At 38.0% G+C, this 21,665-nt stretch overlaps 1 protein-coding gene across 2 annotated transcripts in view; it reads left to right on the top strand.

Moving 5' to 3' along the window:
* The window catches only part of PAWR (pro-apoptotic WT1 regulator), a 138,373-nt gene that overhangs the window by 91,734 nt on the left and 24,974 nt on the right, over positions 1-21,665 (top strand). For both annotated transcript variants that reach the window (XM_072655454.1, XM_072655456.1), the window contains exon 4: positions 19,580-19,614. In XM_072655454.1, coding sequence (XP_072511555.1) covers positions 19,580-19,614 — 35 coding nt within the window. The remainder of the gene's footprint in view (positions 1-19,579; positions 19,615-21,665) is intronic.

The raw sequence follows: 21,665 nt of genomic DNA, 5'->3' as shown, positions 1-21,665 counted from the left end.
TATACAGAGAGCCACTATAATTTTGTATATGTAGAACCTTTTTTCTTTGAAGTCTTTGGAATATAGGCCTTATAGGTATATTATCTTGCCTGGCTTGTTCGTAATGAAGTTGACTGACTCATTTTGTCATTTTTCTTTATTATTTTAATAACTGCTAGGATTTTGCTGAATATTGATGTAAAACTGTGGCATTTGATTTGTGGGATCTTTTAAAAAATAAAAGATTTTGCTAATATGTAGTATCTCTGCCGTTCTCCCTATTCCTCACATTTGCAAGTTCTTTTTCTAACTTTGGGATGATCCTTTCCCTTTATGACAGTAAAATATTCACTTTCTGTGCTGTAGTACTTTTCTTGGGTTTCAATTTCTTTTTAACCTCTTAAGTTTTGTTCTTTATATCTAGATGGAGAAGTCAGTTCAGCAATCTTTTATCACCTCTTTTATCCCGAGGTCTGTGCTAGTCATTATGGGAGATTAAAAAAAGTCTTGCCAGGCTCTCATGGAACTTACAATCTAGAAGGTAACTATAACCTGTTTGCAAACAACTAATACAGAACAGATCATAAGTGCATGAGAAAAGTGTAAATTGAATACTTGGGAAAACAAGTAAAACAGAAGTGCTGAGTATAAGCTCATAAAGTTGCCCAGACTGTAATAATGTCTTGACCTACAGCCCAGCTTGGCTCCAGTGCCCAGTGAAGGCTTTGTTTTTTTACCTGGATTATTGAATATAGTTTATATTTAGTTTGCTGATTCATTGGACACAACAAAAAGGCAAATTGTTCTGCCTAGTTGCTTCTGAACTTAGAAGGAAGAGAATAAGAAGAAAATAAATTTAAAGGGTGTTTTTTTTTCATCTTTAAGGCAAATTTAACTTTATTGGCCATTATCAGTCCTGCTCTTTTTGCTTTCTTAAAAAAAGATAGCATCTAGGGTGGGAAGAATCACCAGAAGGACTGGTATTGGCAGTCTAAAATTTGTCCTGCATCATGTTGGAGGGATGTCTCATCTACCTTTCCAGTCTTTTTTCATGCTCCCATTCTTCACACAGTCATCCCTGCTGTCATTTTGTCCTTGTCTCTGTTTGCTGCAAAGGGCCTTTCATTTTCTGACCCTGGGCCTTTGCACAACCTCGTTCCTTCCCCCTTAAGAGTGGAGCTTCCTTTTTGCCTTATGGGATCCCTAGCTCCTTGGAACCCATCCCAGGTACCACCTCCTTCCTGAGGCCAGGCCTGATCCCTCTAGTTGATGGGGCGGCTCTCCCAGGAAATTGCTTTGGAAATACTTTGTACTTTATATATTTGTGAACTTGTATTCTCTCAGTAGAAGGAGAAAGTTCCTGAAGGGCTGACACTGCCTTGTTTTTGTCTTCTGGCCCCTTCCTAGCCCTGTGCATAATTGAATTCTTAGATCTTAGCTTGAACCTGTCATAAAATCACCTATACACAAACATAGAGTTTTCAAGAAAAAGATAAATCTTATATTACAGTTAAAACCCTACATCTTTCTTAAGCTTATACCCTTGGTTGCTTACAGTCAGTAAGTACCTATGAAGTGCCTGCTATATCACAGGCATCTTGTTAAGCAGTCGGGGTACAAAAAAAGAGTCTAAAGACAGTTCCTGCCTTCAAGGAGTCCAGTGGAAGAAACAAGCAAACAAATATGTATTAATAGGCCATATGTGGGAAAAAGAGGCAATAATTCAAAGAGGGAAGGCACAAGAATTAAGAGTGATCAGAAGAGTTTCCTGTAGAAGATGGAATTTAGAAGGAAACCAGGGAATCCAGTAGGTAGAGATGAGGAGGGAGAACATTTCAGGCATGGGGGACAGATGAAGAATGCCTGGAGTCTAGAGATGAATCATCTTGTTCAAGAAACAGCATAGAGGTGGCTTTGTCTCTGGATAGAAGCTTACATGGCAGGGGGGGACTTGGATCTCCTGCATAACTTCTTGGCCATATTTTTAATAGCCACCTTAGTGTTATCACCATCATATTTATAAATTCTCTTAGACTGGGTTACTTCTGCAGCTGCTTTCAAGCTTTGCTTATCTTTTCTTAATTCTTACCAACTTCAGTTTTAGAGAATGGTATTTAGTCTTAACTTTATTCCCAGATATGGGGGCAGGGGCACTTGGCTTTGGAATATGAGACTCGCTGTGCAAAAACTACAGTATTAGTATGGGTTATATATTTAATGTGACAAGAATGCAGAGAAGGGAGGGATCACCAAGGCTTAGAACAGAGGAGAGAGCTAGGTGAAGGAAATTGAGCATGAGCTTATCTTCCATGTTAAAACAGTATGAATAGAGAGAATGAAGGGCAGTGTTCCTGGCTGGCATGGCAACTTGAGCCAAAGGCACAGATGTAGGAATGGGCATGGAATTTGTGGGGGCCAGTCAGGCCATTGCTTGAACGCTGCTAATAGAAAAGGGAGATGCCTCTTTGTTGAGGGATGATCATCTGATGATTAATGAAGAAATCACTTGTAATTGACTTTTAGAATGATTTCAATTCAGTCATGTCTGATGAAGGGAATTTTGTACTTCCAGTGACATAAAGAAGCAAAGGAAGGCAGATCAGATAAATCTCCTAGGCTTGCCCTGACGAATTCAAGCAAGTCACTCTGGACTTGCTTTGGCTGTTGGGTACTGCTGCTTCCTCTGCATGGTTCAGGGTAATACTGGTTTCTGCTGCACAGTATTTTTGTTTACAAAGCCTTACTTTCCATTCTAAATTTTTCAAAATATTAGGAGTAAAAGCAAAGAAGTTTATATTTAGAAAATGCTTTTTAGTTTACCTAAGGCCATTTCTTACAACAGCTATAAGGTAGGCTGTTGCAAATATTATTATATCTACTTTTACATATGAGAAAACTGATATCCAGAGGGAGTGTTGAGGTCAGGAAACCATATTGTTGAGGTTGGGGTACTTGGGACCCCAAAATACTGACATGCCACATCCTGCCAAATGAATTTGACTTAAGCCTTGTTTCAGCCAAAGTAAAACAAAATTTATTAAAGGTTCGCCATATTGGGTTGGCTCTTAAGAAGCCTCACCATTTGTGACACTTGTGTTGACAAGGAGAGGCAGATAGAATCTCAGCTAGACAGAACCAGACCTGGATTGAATCTGAGCACCTTCCTGGAGGTGACATGGAATTTATATACAGAAAGACTGTGGGAGGAGGGATCTGGGGGTAGTCTGGGAGGAGGGATCTAAGGAAGATCTTGATGGGACTGTGTGATAACTAGTGATATAATCAAGGTGGGAAACAGCTGGAAGCTTGGATGGGAAGTAATCATCCCGAGGCAATCTGGAGGCAACAGACAATGGAGGGCCAGTCTAGGTTCAGGGTAACAGATTTGGATATTAAGTGGGAAGATTCAAGGAGGTTCCCAGAGTCTGTACCCAATCAGGAGGAAATCATTTAATCAAGACATTTGCTTTCTTGGCCTCAGTTTGCTCAGCAAAATGGTTAAAGTAGGTCTGTGGTTCCTGTTTAGTGGTTAATGGCTTCTGGACAATGGTCAAGGGGTTTGTGCTCACTGTTTTTTAATGGTGCCTTAAGATAAATAATTGAAGAATGTTATGAATAAAATATTACTGGGAACCACTGGAGTTGGTGGTTGCTTAGATTCTTTCTAGTTCAGGTTTAGTTACAGATAACAAAGAGGAAATGACTTGGGGCCATCTAGTGCCCTTCCCTGCCCTCCCCCACATTTTACCCCTTCATTTTATAGAAAGAAAATTAGGAGTCCAGGAGGTTAAGGACTTACCCACGGTCATACCTTAGGTAGCTACTGGTCATTATTGAAAGTAAGACTTAAACCAGTGTGAAAATCTGGCACTTCTTATTGCCATAGTATGTTGTAATCAAGAGAATACAGCAATGTCCTTGACAGGTCTAAGCAGTGAGCAAACCAAAACCTGAAAATATGATTATCATAATAAGCAACTAAAATTTGGACTCAACTTCTCCATAGTTTCCCCTTATACCACCCCCACCCCATCCCCTTAAAACCTTTTTCTCTTTAGTACTTCTAGGAAAGTGATCAAATTTGTAAAAATAGCAATCATCTAGAGGTGCTATTAAAACAAAAGGCACTCTGATTAAATTAACTAGCAGGAAGCTATGAAGAAAACAACTTCTTTGTGTCTCTTCCTTTACTTTCTTGGTAATGCATGCATTTTAAAAAACTGTCTTAATCTATAGGAGTATATAACTATCTGCTGAATTTCAGGAAGTCATAGAATCTTGTAGTTGAAAAGGTTTTCTAAATTACTCCCCTTCACAGCAGCCTTGAAAAGTATTCATTTAACCTCTGCTGGAATATTTCTGTGGATAGGAAACTCAAAACCAGTGGAAAGAAACTATTTGATTTGTTTACAGCTTTAATTGGATTGACATTAAGCAGAAACCTGCCTCCCTGTGATTTTTGCTCATTGATTCTCAAACATTTATGAATGGCTGTTATCCTGTGCCAAATAAGCATGCAGTTCTCCCCCTTTCTCCTTATTTAACCATTGCTGCAATGCTTCGCCAAGTGCCTTTGCACATAGCACATACTTAATAAATTCTTGTTAACTCATATCTCCTGGTTTTCCTGACCTCCCACCATCTTTGTGGGAGGAACATAGGATTTAATTCTAGATGGGATCTTAGAGATCACCTCATTGGAAAGATGAGAAATTGGAGATCCAGAGATGTCAAATGATGTCACTGATCAAGGCCACAAAAGTAGTAAGTTAGGAGGGTTGGGATTCAAGTCTAACTCATAGAACTGAAATCCTTTACCTCTTAGAGGACCTGGTTGAGAGAATGCTAGAGGTTTGACTAAACTCCTAGTTATTTCTACAGAAGTTCTATCTGGTTTCCTTCATGTTACCATTAAAATTTTTTTTTTTCAGATTTCATCCTATGAGGTAGATGTGGTGCAAGTGGTCATATCCCTGTTTTACAGATGAGAAAAATGAGGCTCTGAGAAGCTAAATGACTTTTCTTTGTTCCCATCGACAGGAAATATACCAAGTGGAATTCAAATCCAAGTCTGCTGATTCCTAATTCCAGCATGTGGTCAGCTGTGCCTTGCTGCTCCATCCATTCCCCTTCCCTCCCTCCACTTCTCTTAGGCATTGGCCAGAGTGGCTGTTGCCTTTGGAAATAGTGGTGGGATTAGAGCTCTGTCCTTTTTCTAAGATACTAATTAATCTCAAACCCATGCTTAGTTTTTAATCATAGTCACTCCTATGTCTAGGTTGCCTACTGTTATAACGTAGTTCTGTTCTTACAACTTTTGAAAGGACGTTGGATAACAAATATAATTATTTAGTTTCTTGTGCGTGGGAAATTCTCTTTATTCACTTTGGAATTTTATTCTTCGCACAACAGAATAAAGTAAAAACTGGAGTCTGAACTTCTCACAGTCTGCCTCTCTAGCCTACTTGCTCAGGTTGTTTGCATGTCCTCTCTATACCCACCTTTCCTGTCCCCCAAGTGCACTGTGCTTGCAGTTCCCTCTCTGTGCCTTTGTACAGGTTGTCTCTCACTCAGGAATACAATCCCTAGAATACAAACCTGCTGTCTCCTTTAGAGACTCAGAAACCTTCCCTGATTCACCCAGTTCTTGCCTTACCCGAAGTTACTTTGTATTTATGCATATGATCTGTGTGCTTACTTGGTTGTCACCAGTAAGATCATAAGATCATAGGATCGTAGGGTAACAGATTATAGCTGAAAGGGAGATGATCAAGTGAAGTACCTGTCTGTTTCAGAAGCATGATGTGAACCCAGGTCTTCTGAGCCCTAAATCTAGCATTCTCTATATCATGCCTCACTGCCTGTGCTGGTAGGTCAGGGACTTGTGTATATCTTCATGTTTCTAAGATCCAGCATTGGGCCTGGTACAGGGCAGTGTGTAATATCAGTAATAATATTAATTGATCTTGATTTACCTTAGGAAAATGTATCATCCCCAGCTGAAGTGTTATGTATGAAAGTGGGAAATGCTAAGGGGAGGGCTACAATTGGCTCTGCTGTAGGGCCCACTTCGTGGCACAATAGCGAGAGTCAGTGAAACATAAAATTCAGCGATGGAAGTTTGTATTATAGCCCAATACAATATAATGCAACAGATAATAGTTGAAGTGCTAGCTGTTTGCACTGCACTTTGCTAGAATGAGGAAAATTGAAACAGGCAAAGATTAATTAGCACAGACCCTTTTCTTGATGAACTTCAGTTAAATGGGCAAAGAAATAGAACATCCACACATATAACTGTATATAAAATACTATATGGTCGAGGACATCAGAATGTGATTGAGAGCTGGGGGGGTAAGGTTGGTGCCAACCAGGGGCTAATCAAAGAATACTTTCCAGAGGAATGGACATTTGAATTGATTTGTAAAGAATAAAGTAGAATGTAACCCTTCAGGACAGAGGAGGAGGAGGAAGGGAATTTCTGAACAAAGGCATGGAGGTGTGAGAATGTGTGTGTATGGAGGGGGTGGCAGAGTTTTGTTTTTTTTTTTAGCATAGAACATGTTGAAGATGTAATAATGAGTTAATGCTGGAGAGGTAGGGTATCACAAGTATAGTCCAAGACCAACATGTGTTGAACACCAGGTAGAAAAGAGTCATTTACGTGTTGGAAATATTTAGGGAAGATCAGTGTTTTTCATTAACCTTGTTTTCTATCTCTTAATGTTCATATGTCTGCAAAAGAGGATTCATAAATTTTTAGTGATGTTACTTTGATTTACATGGAACTGTTAGTATTGACCTTATTTGGCACAATTCTAAATTATATCCCATTGCATTCAACTGAATTTATTTTTGTCTGATCCTATTACAGGTGAGGTTTTATATTTGTTTACACTTTACAGACCGAGTTGCCAATGCACCTGCAAAGACAATGTCCGCAGGATTTTCCTCCTTGACCATTTCTAAGCCATGATGCAGTAGAACAATTCTTTCACATGGGTACAAAGAGAATGGGCTTAGAGAGCATTTTCTCAGCTCACCATACCTTGTCTACTCCCTCCCTGCACCCCTGCTCTGAAACATAAACCATCTGCAAGGAAGCTTTCATTAAGGAAAAGTATATCTTAAACCAATTGTGTAATACTTTGGCTTACTGTGTTGGAAGGTTTTATTTTGTTTTTTCCTGAATCTTTGTTTAAAAAAGTTTCACTGATGCCTTTTTTGGGGGGAGATTTTACAATAGTCCTTTCCCACCTCCTTCCACTGCCCAAGATTGAATCCTTCTTTGTGACAATTAAAAACGATTAATCAAGTTAGTAAGTATTCATTAAACACCTACTATGTGCAGAACTGAATTTATGGTCCCATCACTTGTCCCTGTGAATGTGGCCAAGTCACTACTTCCTTAGCTTCAGTGCCTTGTCTGTAAAAATGAAGAAGGTTGGACCAGATAGTCTTTAAGGTTCCTCCAAGCTCTAACTCTGATTGTGATCCAGTATGGAAACCTTTTGTGACAAAGAATCTGATACTCAGTCCCAGTAGTTTCTCCTCTTGCAGCCCTGAGGTAGAAGGCATGCTTTGCTTTATGTTCTTTCAGATCTTCATTGAGAATTTGTAGTCTCTGACTTGGAAGAAAGTGAAGTTCTGCAAAATGTTTCACAATATCTTAGTGTTTTTCACTGTCTTTCTCAACATGCATGGGGGACACTGACTCTGCCTATGACACCATATGACACAGGACAAACTGTGTAAGGGTCAGTTTTTATTGGAGTTTAAAAGTCTACCATTGCTAAAAGTCCTCCTCACGTGCATTATTTGGAGGTAGAGAGAGCTCTGATCCTTGGGAGCTCTGCTCTGGGAGGCTGGCCTCTGGCCAATACAGTTAAGCAGGAATGACTTTGAAGCATACCTTCATCTGTCTCATTGAAGGGTCTACTTTCCTCAGTTCATAGGAGCTGCTTGCCAGAAGTCGAGTGGCACTTATGAAGTTGGTAGCCATGGTAATGTATGGAAAACATCTCCTAAAGCAAGAAGCAGTAAGGCTATTTCTGTGTCTGTGTGTACCTGAGGGTGCCCTCACCAAATGTAGAGAACTGATGATCATTTCTAAGTATAAATTTTTAATTTTATCTTTTTTTTAAAGGAATGAATTTCATAAACAAATAATTTTATATAAAGGCCTTCCTTTAAGGACAAGGCTCATCTTCAAAAATTAAATGTTGAGTTTTCTCTTCATTAGTCAAGAATTCTTTAGTACAAGAATGGGGTCAGATGACTTGGATTGGAATCCCTACTCAGCCACTGTATACCTTTGGTATCTCATTTAAACTCTGTGTTGTTTCTTCATGTATATTGACTAAAGGGGAGCAGGAAAGGCTGCCTTCAGAGGAGGTGGCGTTTGACCCAGACTTTAATTCAGTTTAACAGCATCTATTAAATGCCTAATTATGCCAGACATTGTGTTAGGCACTGAGGCAACAAAAACAAAAGTAGACTATTCTTACCCTCAGTAGCTAGCATATTATCTTGGCTGGAATAACACATCCTCAGATAAATATAAAGCAATATTAATTTATTAATATAAAGACATTTGCGGGGAGGGAAGACTAGCAGCCAGTGATATCAGGACAGGCTTCCTGTTGGAGGCAACGTTTAAACTGTACTGTGAAGGAAGTGAAATATCCTGAGGTGAAGATGGCAAAGAGATCTCTGCAAGAGCACGGAGATAGGATCTGGGAAGCTGCAGAGAGGTCAACTTTGCCAGACTGTGGCCTGTGAATGAAGGAGAATACTCTGGGAAGCCCGAAAACGTGAACTGCAGTGATGTTTTGGAGGACTATAGAAGCCAAAATGAGGAGTGGGTATTTTAGCTTAGTGGTAATGGGGAACCACTTGAGGGATTGGGTGGTAAGAATGCAGCAGATAAAGAGGAGATGGGAGGACATTCATGGTGTTAGATAAGAGTCTTAGTAAGGGTACCAAGGCAGGTAAACATAGTGCAGGTTCAGAAGGCAAATAATAATGTCCAGTTTGGCTGAACCCTAGAGTATGTAAAGGGAAATCTGAGAGAGATAAGGCTATAAAAGTGGTATGATGCCAGACTGTGGAGGACCTTTGAGACTCTGAATTAGCCATAATAATTAAATAAGTTACTTCATCAGTTATGGTGAGTTAAAATATTAATTTACTGAACCTGTACTTTGAAGGATCACTCAGTCAACAGGTACAGTATGTAATCTTGTAATTTTTGTGAATTGCTGCCCCCCCCCTCTTCCCCCTCAAAAAAAATTTCACCTGCTGGCTAGCCTTCTACTGAAAGTCAGCTGACCTGGTCCAGCAGAACATAAGTGCAGACATGTCCTAAGACATATGTGATCTTGGGCTGCAGGTTCCCCACACCTGCCCTAGGACATATCTGCACTTATGTTCTGCTGAACCCAAAGTCATCTCCACATAGTGAAAGGTCATCTGAGGAGGATGCTACTAGAAAAATCTAGAGCTCATTCTACATAAAATAATTTTACAGGCATATAATTATTTTTAGCCTTTATATTCAAAATATTGTAGCTAGAATATGCTCTAAAAACACAGCAAATGCAGTGTAATCAGAATATTTTAAATGGCTTTTAAATTAATCCAACAATAGACTAAATAAATTTAAAAGGTCCCAGAGTTGTGCAATCATGAACCTTATTCAGAGTGGTTCCATTGTCCCAATTTTTAGAGTTCTCCACTATTCAATATGTAATTTGATTTACTAGAATTACAGTGAAATAGTATAGCATTTATTCACAGAATTTTTATTATGTAAGAAAAGAATGTATCCTAATACATAAACAAAGAACAAGTCTTTAAGTGTTCAAATTAGAACCTAAACTATTAGGATAAGTCAGTAATTCAGGACTAGACATAGTAGCACCATTGTTTTCATACTAATTGCTTAAACATTATGAAGTATAAACATATTGTAATTTTACACTCAGTGTGTCAGTTTTTCTAAGCAACAATTTCACTAATAACAGAATTCTTGAACGTATCAGATATGCCAAGCAAGTTATGTAGAAATACTTAAGATTTTCTTGTATTAAAGTTTCAAATGACTAATTGTTCAAAAAATTGCTAGGAATGCAGGAAATTGATATATTACATGGCTTCCCATTAGCAAACAATTGGAGACCTTCCCAATACTGACCTCAAGAATGTGATGTTTCGATTTTTTTAAATGAGTATAATGCCTCCCTACTTTAGTGTTGGTGAAAACTAAGTCCATCAGTATCTGGTTTATTTGTTAAAAGTCTAGTGGTAAATCTGTTCGTGGAGGCTTTACCAATTTAGGAAGTTTCATTAGGGAGATACTCTCCTTCCAGCTAGTATAGCTTCAGAAATTTCTCTGTGGCCAAGGTCTTCATTCTTGGTCTGCCAATTACCCAGTTATTAATATGTGGTACCACTTGATCCCAGCATGGGCTGTTGCTGTTTGGGTTTATTGCATCTTGTTTACCCTTTATTTGGAATGAGATCAGGGTGAACTAGCTTCAAGTCCACACATTTATTAAATACCCACTTTGTACAAAGCACTGTAAGACTTTTGGTATGCAAAGAAAAAAAAAAGACAGTTTTTGCCCTCGTGGAGTTTATATATATATATTTACTGGAGGATGGATGGTAAATCAGAGTAGGAAATTTTACATGTTCATAGAGGTTTAATCAAGATAATAGGGACAGTGAGGGAGGCAGAGAGAGAGAGAGAAGCGAACTAGCAAAAGATGGAGGAAAAGCGACTAAAAGAGATGACACTGGAGGTGAACTTAGAAGAAATAAAAGGATTTTGAGAAGATGAGGGAGTTGTCTTTCATTCTTTGAGAGGACCAATTGTGTGTGAATGAATTGGATTTACATGAGGCAGCGCTGTACAAAGTCCTTAGCCTCACTATCTCCTCCAGAGTCATTGGGGTCCAGTGGCAAGACATAAGTCAAGATGACTGGTGATGGCACAGGAGGGAGTACACATTCTAGGAATGGGGGTTGACTTAGGCAAATGCATAAAAGTAAGAGATGGCATAGAAAAGATACTGAAGCCATGATAGTATATGAAAGGGAGAATTATTGTGTTAAGACTGGAAAAAATAACCCATTTTGTGTAGGGGTTTTGAAAGATGATGAAAATGTACTGTAAATGTTTCCAAATATTGAAAACATTTCTGCCAGTATAGTAGGGATATAAAACAGTCAACTTAGAGATATGATAATAATTTACATTACACTTACGTAATGCTTTAAAGTTTGGAAAGTGCTTTACATATATTGAAATCCTCATAAGCCTTTAAAAGTAGGTACTATCATTATTCCCCACTTTACAGATGAGGAAACGGATACTGAAAAGGTAGGTGACTTGCCCAGAGTCGTTGGTGTTAGAAGCAGAATCTGAACTTGTTTATATCTAACATCCTTTCTACCTAGCTGCCTCAGAATATAAGAAAGACAGAGTCGTTTTAGGACCTGATAAAAAATAGAAGTTGACTTTGTACTTAATACTTTTAGTGGTATGCTGTTTTAAGAATATAATTTACAGAAGTTCTTAACCTTTTGCGGTATGGACTCCTTGGGCAGTCAGTCTAGTTAAATCTATGGACCCTTTTCTCAGATTAATGTTTTTAATTGTATAAATTAAAACATAAGATTGCATAGGAAATCAGCTATATCAAAATAGCTATCAATATATGATGTATATGTTTACGTGGTTGAGTTATGTATCATGTGATACATATGGTATATGTTTACATATGCATGTGTGTGATGTATTACCTCAAGTAAACAGAACCCTTCCCGTTCCAACCTAAGAACCCTTATTATAAAGGACCAGTTCATGCAAATGTAAGAGTACAGATTTTCTAAACTAAGAACTTTTGTGTGGTCACTAAAATAGCCTGATAAGCACACTTCTTGGTGGGGAAGGGGGGTAAACTTTTATAGGAAATAGTTCTTGTGAATATATCACGTAGTTTCATCATCTGTGTTCAATAAAATGTACTTTTAGCATATAAACATTAAACTTCATTTTTCTTTCCAGGGTTGCATCTAAATACCACTGGCTAAACATTTTCATTTACTCATTAAGCTTTTTAAAAAATATAATTGAAAACTAGCTTTTCTATGTATGTGGAAGGTTTTTAGTGGTGGTTGACCACAAAAATGGCATTTGGATAACACTAGATCTGTTTTAAACATTTGGTATGCAAGATGTTCAGTCTTTTTCATCTTTAGCCCTGTTACTTGTACTCAACTATTTCTAGAGTCTGAACTCTGCCTGAGGCTCTTTTTGTTAAATTTCATGTCTTCTTCTTCTCACTGAACCTCAGTGTAACTCAAATTTGAAGTATAAGCCTAGTTCCCCAGTAGCAGGGATTTGAGTGATGCATGACAGGGTAGAGAAAGGTCAGTCCCTAGCTTTGGGTTGGATCACCCCAAGGGATGTTTGCCATTTACCCAGTGGCTTTTGGAAAGTACTCTGAATGTTTTGTTCTTTTAGAATTTGTGAGAAGTAACCTTCATTTATAGAGCACTTTCATATTTACAAAGTGCCTTCCCTTACAACAAAGCTGTGAGGTACAAATGTTATGGTTTCTATTTTATAGTTGAGAAAACTAAGACTCAGCTAGGTTGAGTGACTTCTATCAGATTTAAGAAAACATCATAGAGGTTTTGTGAATTCAGTCTTGTGACTTGAGGACCAAGGCTACTAACATTACACCATACTGCCCAAATGGGTGACAGGCAGTAGCTTGCTTCCCATGCAAAATGTTCAGTGACCTGGAGCCTAGAAATTTGTAGAGGTAGAGGTAGGCCAGCCCTTCGCTACTTGCCTTAAATCTAACAGTCTGTCCAGTGTGATTATTCTTCTCTACAAGAAAAAGATCTGAAACCCTGCTCAGCCTGCAGTTGGAATAGATGAAAAGTTATTTTCTCTTCTCTTTGCAGATTACTTCTGTTTTTCTCCAACTAAATGAGAATTTGGAAGAGTCAGGTTAAAATGCATTATGAAAGTTCTGCCCATGAGCTTGAAATCACTTCCTGTTTTCAGAGCCTTTCCAGTTATATCCCCAGGTCCAGTTTCATCTCTTTTTTGGGTGACATAAATGACATTGATCTCTGCAATCTTATGGGAAATACCCAATGAATGCAGACACTCAAATTTGGTTTTGTTGCATAAGAAAAACTGATGAATTCAAAGTATAGAACTGGGTTTAAATCTAGGCCTTTCTGCTTTGCTACCTTTGTGAAGCAAATTGCAAGGCAATTCACTTTTCTGGGTCTCAGTTTCCTCTGCAAAGTGAGCAGGTTGGACTTAAGTGACCTCCAGCCTTCCTTTTAGCTCCGACTCTGATCCTGTATGATGTTTGGATTTAGCATTTTGGAACTGGCTGAGGAGAGAAATTAGAGATCCAGCATTCATGACCACTCCTTTAGAATTATATGTTTAAAGCAAAATGTTCTTTAAAAACTGCACAATGTACATTTGATTTTGGAAACGCTGTCTTGAAATATCATTTTTTCCTTTGCCTTTGCCTTCCCAGATTTTCTGTTAAGAGAACACTCATAACACCAGTAGGAGCTTAGATTGAGAAAGAACATTTATTAAATGCTTATTGTGTGCTAGGCATTGTGCAAGTACCAGCGATATGGAAACAATGAGGCCTTTTCATTTCTAATAAGGGAAGACAAAGCATGAAGGAAAACTGGAGGGGGTAAAGGAAGGGAAGGTTAGGTACTGAGGGCCAGGCAGCCTGGGCAGAGGGTGAGCCAGCAAACACTGGAAAAAATCACCTCCAGTGATTTCTGGTGTATTATTTCTCCTTTGATTTTGATTTTCTTCTAAACTCACAAGACTAGCAACTCTTGAAGTTTTCTTTGGCTACTTCTTTCATTTTGCCTCAAAATCGTCTTTTGTTCACTATGCAGGTAATTATAGTGTAAATAATAAGAGACTTTTCATAGCCCAGTTTTTAAGAATTGGAGAGAAGAGAAAATAAAAGTCAGGAAGTCAACTGTCATACTCTACCTTTGTTAGCGGAGTCTGGTAGTTGACAGCTATTAATGGGATGTTTAGAGTTCTTAGGAACATTTTAGGGAAGTCTAAAAGCTTCTAGGCATTATGGGAATCCAAAGGGAAAAGATTCCATCTTCCAAGATAGTGATCATTACCAAAAGCTACCCTTTACCAAGACACATACTAGCTGAAGTCACAGCAACTGCCCCGTTTCTAAACCAGTAAATAGTGATTTGACAGACTTCTGCCCCATTTGTTTTAGACCTTTTTGTGAGGTCCTAGAATTCTAGCAGAATCACATTTCAGTTCTTTTGAGTGAATGGAAACATCTTTCCTAGTGAGGTGTTTTTTTTTCCTTGCCTATTCAAGGTTCACTAAAGTTCTACCCTCCTTGGCATGGAGATGAGCCCAGGGGTGGGCAACCTGTGACCTTGATGCCACATGTGGCCTTCTAGCTCCTTGGGTGCAGCCTTTTGACTGAGACCAAGTTTTACAGAACAAATCCTTTTATCAGGGGGATTTGTTCTGTGAAGTTTGGGTTCAGTTCAGAAGTTGATAGTAATGCTTGGTTTTTGCTACCCTTAGTATTTAATTGGTACTCTCACATTTATAATCAGTAAGCATTTGTTAAGCACATATTATCTTCCAGTAACTCTGCTAGTTTCTAGGCTCTAGCGTTTAGAAAGACTAAAGGGAAATGATCCTTACTCTCAAGAAACTTCTATTCTGTGAGCAGGGAGGCAGTGGGAAGAAAGGGTGGCTTGTGAGCTGAGGAGGGTAGAGGGTAGGGACTAGGCTGCCTAATAATCCATTGTTTCTCAAATTTGGCTATTTTCATTCAGTAGTTCAAAACAATTAGGAAATGAGTTTTAGTCTAAGTCTCCTAGAGGCAGGTAACTTTGGGTAAAATTTGGCATTGATGGAAAAGTGAAGGTTTTAATGGTAAAATTGATTTTATGACTGTTATTTAAGCAGGAACTAGAACGTGTATAGAAAGACATGTAAGCCACTTACTACTTGCCTCAAAAGGTGTTCCTTAGCCAATGTGAAATTTTAGTCATATCTGAAACCTGGTTATTGGAACTTGCTATTTTAAGATGCTGTGGGAGTCTAACTCCAGGTATGGGTAGTAAGAAAAGGAGGTCTGAGCCTCCAACCCATGATTCCAGTAAGCCTGTGAGATGCTGGTGTGAACTGAAAAAGGTGATCTCATGGGAAAGGTGGGAGAGTGGCTGTTCAGCCTGGGCTGAGGTAGGATTCTCCTGACTCAGTTTCTCCACTGACACCTGGCAGACTCTAAGCCTCACTGAATGCAGATTGACAATCTATTTCTGCCTGGAACTGACATGAAGTTGGGGAGATATTGTTTCCCTGCAATGTCCCTACTCTTAGTGACAATTTCCTATAGTCAAAAGGTTTGTAAATTTAATACCAGATCTATTAAATTATAGATTGTTGGTAGGGGAACATCAGAGGTCAAGTCTAAAATTAAGCTTAGGTTTAAAATTAAGCTAAGTTTAGGACTTTAGACCAACAACAATAAGTTAGGGTCCTTTAATTCAGTAATAGTGGGGAGACAGTTAGGTCAAGGGCTTATGAAGTTAGCATACAAAGTTATTATTTGTATCTCAGTTGGTTAATGTTAAAAAAAAATCCATTTGTGGTCTATATGGTAAATGCTTTAAAAGAAAGATCACCTGACCAAAAGTTGGAATTGTGTTATGTGATGTGAACTGTGTTAAAAATTAAAAATTAAAAAAAAACACACAAACAATTAGGCTCTTATTGGTCTAGTATATTATTTATTTTTTAAAAGTTGCAGGAACCTTTATTTTAGCTGTAGATATAGATATTATTAACAAAATTCTTTTATGTTTTAGAGTTTCCTATAGCTATCACTTAGATTTTAAAAACTTTTTCTCCTCTCCTCCAGTTTATTTTTGTGCTTCTTTAAGAGAGATTTTTAGGAATCTTGGTAGTGTTTGTGATTAACTGGTTTGTAAATTAAAGGAATAAATTACTTTCAAAAGAAAAGCAAACTGTATAAAAATAATGGACTAACCTCCCTGAAATATTTGGATACCTTTAACTCTAGAGGGACCAGGCATGTCAATTAATTGATGCAAAAATTTTATTGTAATTTTACTCTGAGATAAAAATTTCCATCATATTTATTTTCTTTACTCTGTGGATTTTTAAAAATGCATTGCATCGAAGCTTGGTCATTTGGGGTATTCTTAAATTCCACTCCTTCGAGTATTAATTCTTTAATAGCCAACAGTTCTGATGTGAATGTTTTTCTTGGTATCCTTAGTTGTCACTACAAGGTCTTACCATACTTGTGCCTGGTGTTTTTCTGGAGATAAAATTCATTCTTTCGTTTTTTACAAATGCAAACTAACTGGTCGCTTATCTTTTTTTTTTTTTTTTAAACATTCCATAGCAGTGAGTGTACCAGACATTGTGCAGTAGTGGAAAACTTTTGTGCTGCACTGGGCTCTTCTGTTTGCTTTGTTGACCTTGGACAAGTCACTTGAACCCTTTAGACTTCTGAAGATTAAATGAGATATAAACAGGAGTGTGTGTGTGTATGTGTGTGTGTACGTACATATATGTATGCATATATGCACACATGTACATAATATCTAGTCAGTACGTTTAAGGTTGGCCTTCCTTCACTCCTTCCCTCCCAAAGTTGAACCATGACCACGTTTGGTTTGGTTTTTAGTATTTTTTCATTTTTTTTCCCTTCCCCCATCCTCCAACTCTCTTCCAGAGAATGGCTATAGAACAGTTGGGAAAATATTTAATTTACTTGTTGAGGCCTAGCTCTCATTAATATCTTTAGAAACCCCAGGATTAAAAGTTATATATTGTTCATTCAGTTGTTGTTTTGGGGTTTGTTTGTTTTTTTTGTCTTTTCCTTTACAGCTGTATGATGCCCAAGATACATATAGATAAGATCACTTGCTGCCTAGGAAGGGTCCCACCCTTAATGATCCCTGGCTTGGGATCTTGGCTTATCTGTCACATTGCTCCAGATTTTCCCAGGCTTGGAAAAACCCGTCCCCCTACCAAACTGGAATGGCTTTGCTATCTGCCTTTATTGTGGTAGCCTCCCCAGTAAAGACAGATAAGAGATTCTTAAGTGTTGAATACTGAGTTTCAGTAGCTTTCCTGGATATAAGAATAGCTGGTCACTCCAGTCTTAAAATATCTCAGTTCCAACTGTCAAAGCGTAACCAAAGTCATAATTTCCTCTCCAAGGCCTTCACCTTGTGGATGGGGGTCAGGACTTTGTCACCCACCTGTGCTCTTGATCACAGTTATGCAGCTATATGAGGCATATTTTTATGCAAGCTTGATGGAATTTCTGTCAATCAGCTTGAGGGCCATTTTCTTCTACTGCTGTTAATGAGTTTTTCTAGGGCTTTGTATACATTGGCTAGAGCATAATATAGGTATATGTACACACATAGTAATATAAATATAAATTTATTGTTAAAACAGCATGATGATGATGATAATTATGTGCTCCATAATGACCCAGTGACTTCTTTTTTTACCCCAAAGTGGGTCTGCTCATCTGTTTGTTTGTTTACTAACCTAGATGGAAATCTTACTAGGACTGTGGGTTGTTTCTTTTAAAGTTTTAGAGATCAGATAGAATAAGGACATGTTAGAGTCAAGTTGAAAAACAGTTTTTTCATTTAATTCTGTCTGCTTGAGCAAAAATAAAGAGTGAGTAAGTTTGAGAGCCAGGACTAAGAAACCAAGGAATTATGACTAAGTTGGTTGGTCAGGTTGTATGTGTGCTACCAGAATGTTGACTGACTTCTATTTGTTGATGCTGTGGGGCAGATCAAATTTAGATTTAGAACAGTATAGTTGTGGTGACAGGAAGTTGTTTCTTATCCATTTTATGAATTGACAGATGTGGATATTGGAAAGCCTGTATAATCTGTTGGGTCCAAAGCCCACCTCAGGGTTAAGGAGATCTTGATTTAAGTCCAGCCTTAGACACATGGGCTAGGTGACATGACACAAGTCATTTAACCTTGAAGTGTGCTCTGCAGCACTCCAGGGTTCTTTAGCCACCAAGTATCTGCCTTTTTGCATTAGTAGGAATTTACTGACCAGGAAATTGCTCACCAATGAAGTCACAAACCCAGTCCGAAAACAAATAATACTTGGAGACATCTGCAAAACCATCTGCTCATGTTAGCCAGTTTTCATTTTTAATTACAAAATTGAGCTGTCATTTGTGCTAATAATTCTATTCAACAGAAGAGTTCTTAGAAGCTTATTTACAAATGGCTTCAGGTGTTTTTGGTTTGGATTTTTCTTTCCTCTTCCCATGCTTGGATACGTATAATATGATGTTCCAAAGTTTACTTGGAGTGTTTATATTTTTAAATGTAGTGATTGGCCAGGTGTGCTGGTGCACATACCTGGGTGTGATCCCTTCTCCAGGGGTGTAACAGTAAGCACCCCAACGTACACAGGGGGTGTCTGGTACCACAAGTTCTTAGATCAGCATTCATAAAAGGAAAGGCAACTTTTCAGGGGTTAATGATCACTTTAACCAAGCACATATATCATGCACTAGTTCAGAGGAGTAAGCACTGAAAATAAGAAAATACAGAGAAATCAAAGCTCAAGAGACATAGCTTCCTCTGTCTGAATTCAGCAGACAGTTCCAGCTGTCTGACTGTAGTTACCAGAGAGGGAAGCACTGACATCTGGGTTTTCAAAGCTGCAGCGTTCCTTAAGTGGCTTCCCAGAGTTTTCTTCTGGGCAAACAAACACTTCCAGTCAGTAAGCCTCCAAAGTAAAACCTCAACTCAAGTATTTATACCTTTTTTTAGAGCCAGAGGGCATCACAACCCTTGAGAACCAGCGCCTCATTTACAAAATACTTGGGCCTTCCCATAAATCTTTCCTAATCAAACTCCCCTTAATGGGCAGGCCCATTAATGGATGACGAAGATCTTTAATCACATTAAAATAATTAATACAAATACATATACTGTTTCTAGTTAAAGAAACTCTTGTTTCTGTACTTTATGAGTAAAGGCAAGATTCAGTCAGAGGCACTTGATTATACTAAAACAAAAACAGCAGAAGATTCTATTTTGCTTGCCATCACAAGGGGAAGCTGAAGTTGGGGAAATCACTTGAACTTGGGAGTGTTGAGCTTCAGTCCTGCCAAGCCTATACATCAGCTGTCCTCCTTAAGTCTTGACACTAGTGTGGTAAGGGTGGGGGAGAAGGTTCACCAGGTCCTTTCAGAAGGGCTCAGCCAGCCTGGGGCATAATCAGAACCTGATTGGTAGTGAAATTAGATCTCTGAGTGGTCCTGGTACTTCTGACCTAGTTTCAAAATAAGTAAGTCAATAAAACAAAAGTAATGATTGGTGTCACCAAATTATTCATTTTCAATATTAGATATTTTCCCCCATTTATCTTTGGAATCTTATTGTATTGTTTGCAAGTTGTATTCTTGAACAAAATTTCCTAAAATGTATTACCCTTTTTTGTTTACTATAGGAAACATCTAGAACTGTTTCAAGTAGATATAAAAGGTAAGAAACTTTTGTATCATATAATTTGTACATGTATATTATATACATGTATGTTACATATGTATATGTATGTATATATGTATACATATGTATATATTGCCATCAGTACAGGTCTAACACCATGTTTTACTTACTTGACTGCTCTCTCTACTATGCTATATTGTATTAACATGTCTGCTTTTCTTATTAAGTCTTCTCCCTCCTCTCAAACCTCATTCCTGGGTGTGTATTGAGATATAGCATATTTGCTTGTGTGTCAACTCTAACAACAACTCACACTTATAGAAGGGTTTGAAGTTTATAGATATACTGCTATGTCTCCAGCCTGTCTGTTTCAGCTTGAAGGTAGAAATCAAAGCTGCTCATTTCCAGGATGGACAACAGCTATCTTTTATAAGCAATATCTGTTAGGATTACAGCTGTTTCCCACTCATGACCAAAGTAGCTAAAGAGTCTGGGACATGTGTGTTCACTTTGTATGTCTTTCAGTGGCATGATGTCCATTAATTTTGTCCTTCTAACCATTCATATTTATATGCTTCACAAAAATAGATTTTTCGCCTTTGTCGTATGAGGAAGAGGAAACTGAAATAGTCATTTATGATGATGAACTCAAAAGGTTGCTGTACTTACTGAGAATGTATATAAAAGCATTTTATAACCGCAACGTTCTGTATAAACGTGAATTGTTAGGATTCCTAGCAGTAAAGAGAGTCAAGATAATTAAATTGAGCAAACATTTACCAAGTAACTGCCATATGGAAGTCACTGTGCTAAGTTAGGGGAGGGGTAGAGGTGGGGGAGAGTTTATCAAGATGAATATTCCTCCCTTTTACTGGCCTGTAGTCCAGCAGGAGAGATAAGACATGGAAAAATATGACTTTAAAACTTCCATGTGTAGAGAATCTGTTTTTTTCAAGATGTGAGCCCTCATTGCAGATGCAAACGATAACCCCTCCACAACTTAGATGATCTTTGAGAATTTCTGTGGCTGAAAATTCATCATCCTGCCACCAGAATGGTTATGAGCTTCTCCAAACTTAATCTGGTCTAGTCCTTTCCAGACTGATTCTCAGTCTGTTTACCAGGCTGGTGTCAGAGGCTTTCCAGCATGGTAGAACCTGCCACAGCTTGCACTTCTGTAACACGCACAGCCTTTGACGCCCACCATGATCACTTTCAAGGCACGATGGGACATAAGAGTAGGACTCGAGTAGAAATTTAAAGCTGTGAAGTTATAATTTTTAAAAAAAAGTAAAGAAAGCAGCTGCCATGATACACAATATGGCTCCCATTTATATAGCTCTTCAAGACTTATAAAGCACTTGACATAATGAGATGACTTCAGTAGAAATTGAAAAGTCTGAGGTTACATTTTTCAAAATGCTCCCATAATGCCCAAATCATAAAGATGCGTAGTCATATAGCACTTTAAAATTTGCAGACTATTTTATGTACATTATTTTATTTGACCCTTCTAATAATATTCTTATAGTTGCTTTTTATTCACCCTATTTTACAGAGGAGGAAACAGAGGGTCAGAGAGATTAACTGCCCTGACCAGGGTTTTAGAGCCATTAAATGTATTCAGTACATACTAGAGAGAGAAATTGACAAAATGCTGTGGTCACTTAGTCATCAAGTCAACAGACGTTTGCTGAAAGCCCTGTGCTTGGCACTGGGGAAGGAACAAAGCAAAATCCTTGCCTTCATGAAACTTAGTAAGAAAGATCTCATGCACACACCCCTACACCTTATCTCAAAATAATTGTGAATTGTAATGACAGCAATTCTTTTAAACTACCACATCTGGGTTTAAGCTACCAAATTCAAGGACTTTATAAAAAAAGTCAAATAGCAAAACATTATCTTTATATTACTTCTGTTTTCATATCACTTGTTCTCAGGTGTAAATTTCAGTTAATGAATCTGCCACCTTGTATGTTCTACAGTTGACTGTCACTCAATTATAAACCTTTTCAAATGTGACAGATGCAATTTATGATTAATTGATTTCTTTATTCTCTCCAGAAACAATTTTTCTATTAATA

Source organism: Notamacropus eugenii, chromosome 3 (assembly GCF_028372415.1).
Source record: "Notamacropus eugenii isolate mMacEug1 chromosome 3, mMacEug1.pri_v2, whole genome shotgun sequence".
NCBI classification, from domain to species: domain Eukaryota; kingdom Metazoa; phylum Chordata; class Mammalia; order Diprotodontia; family Macropodidae; genus Notamacropus; species Notamacropus eugenii.
The sequence above is the reverse complement of the archived record's forward strand: the minus strand, read 5'-3'. Positions and strand labels throughout refer to the sequence as shown.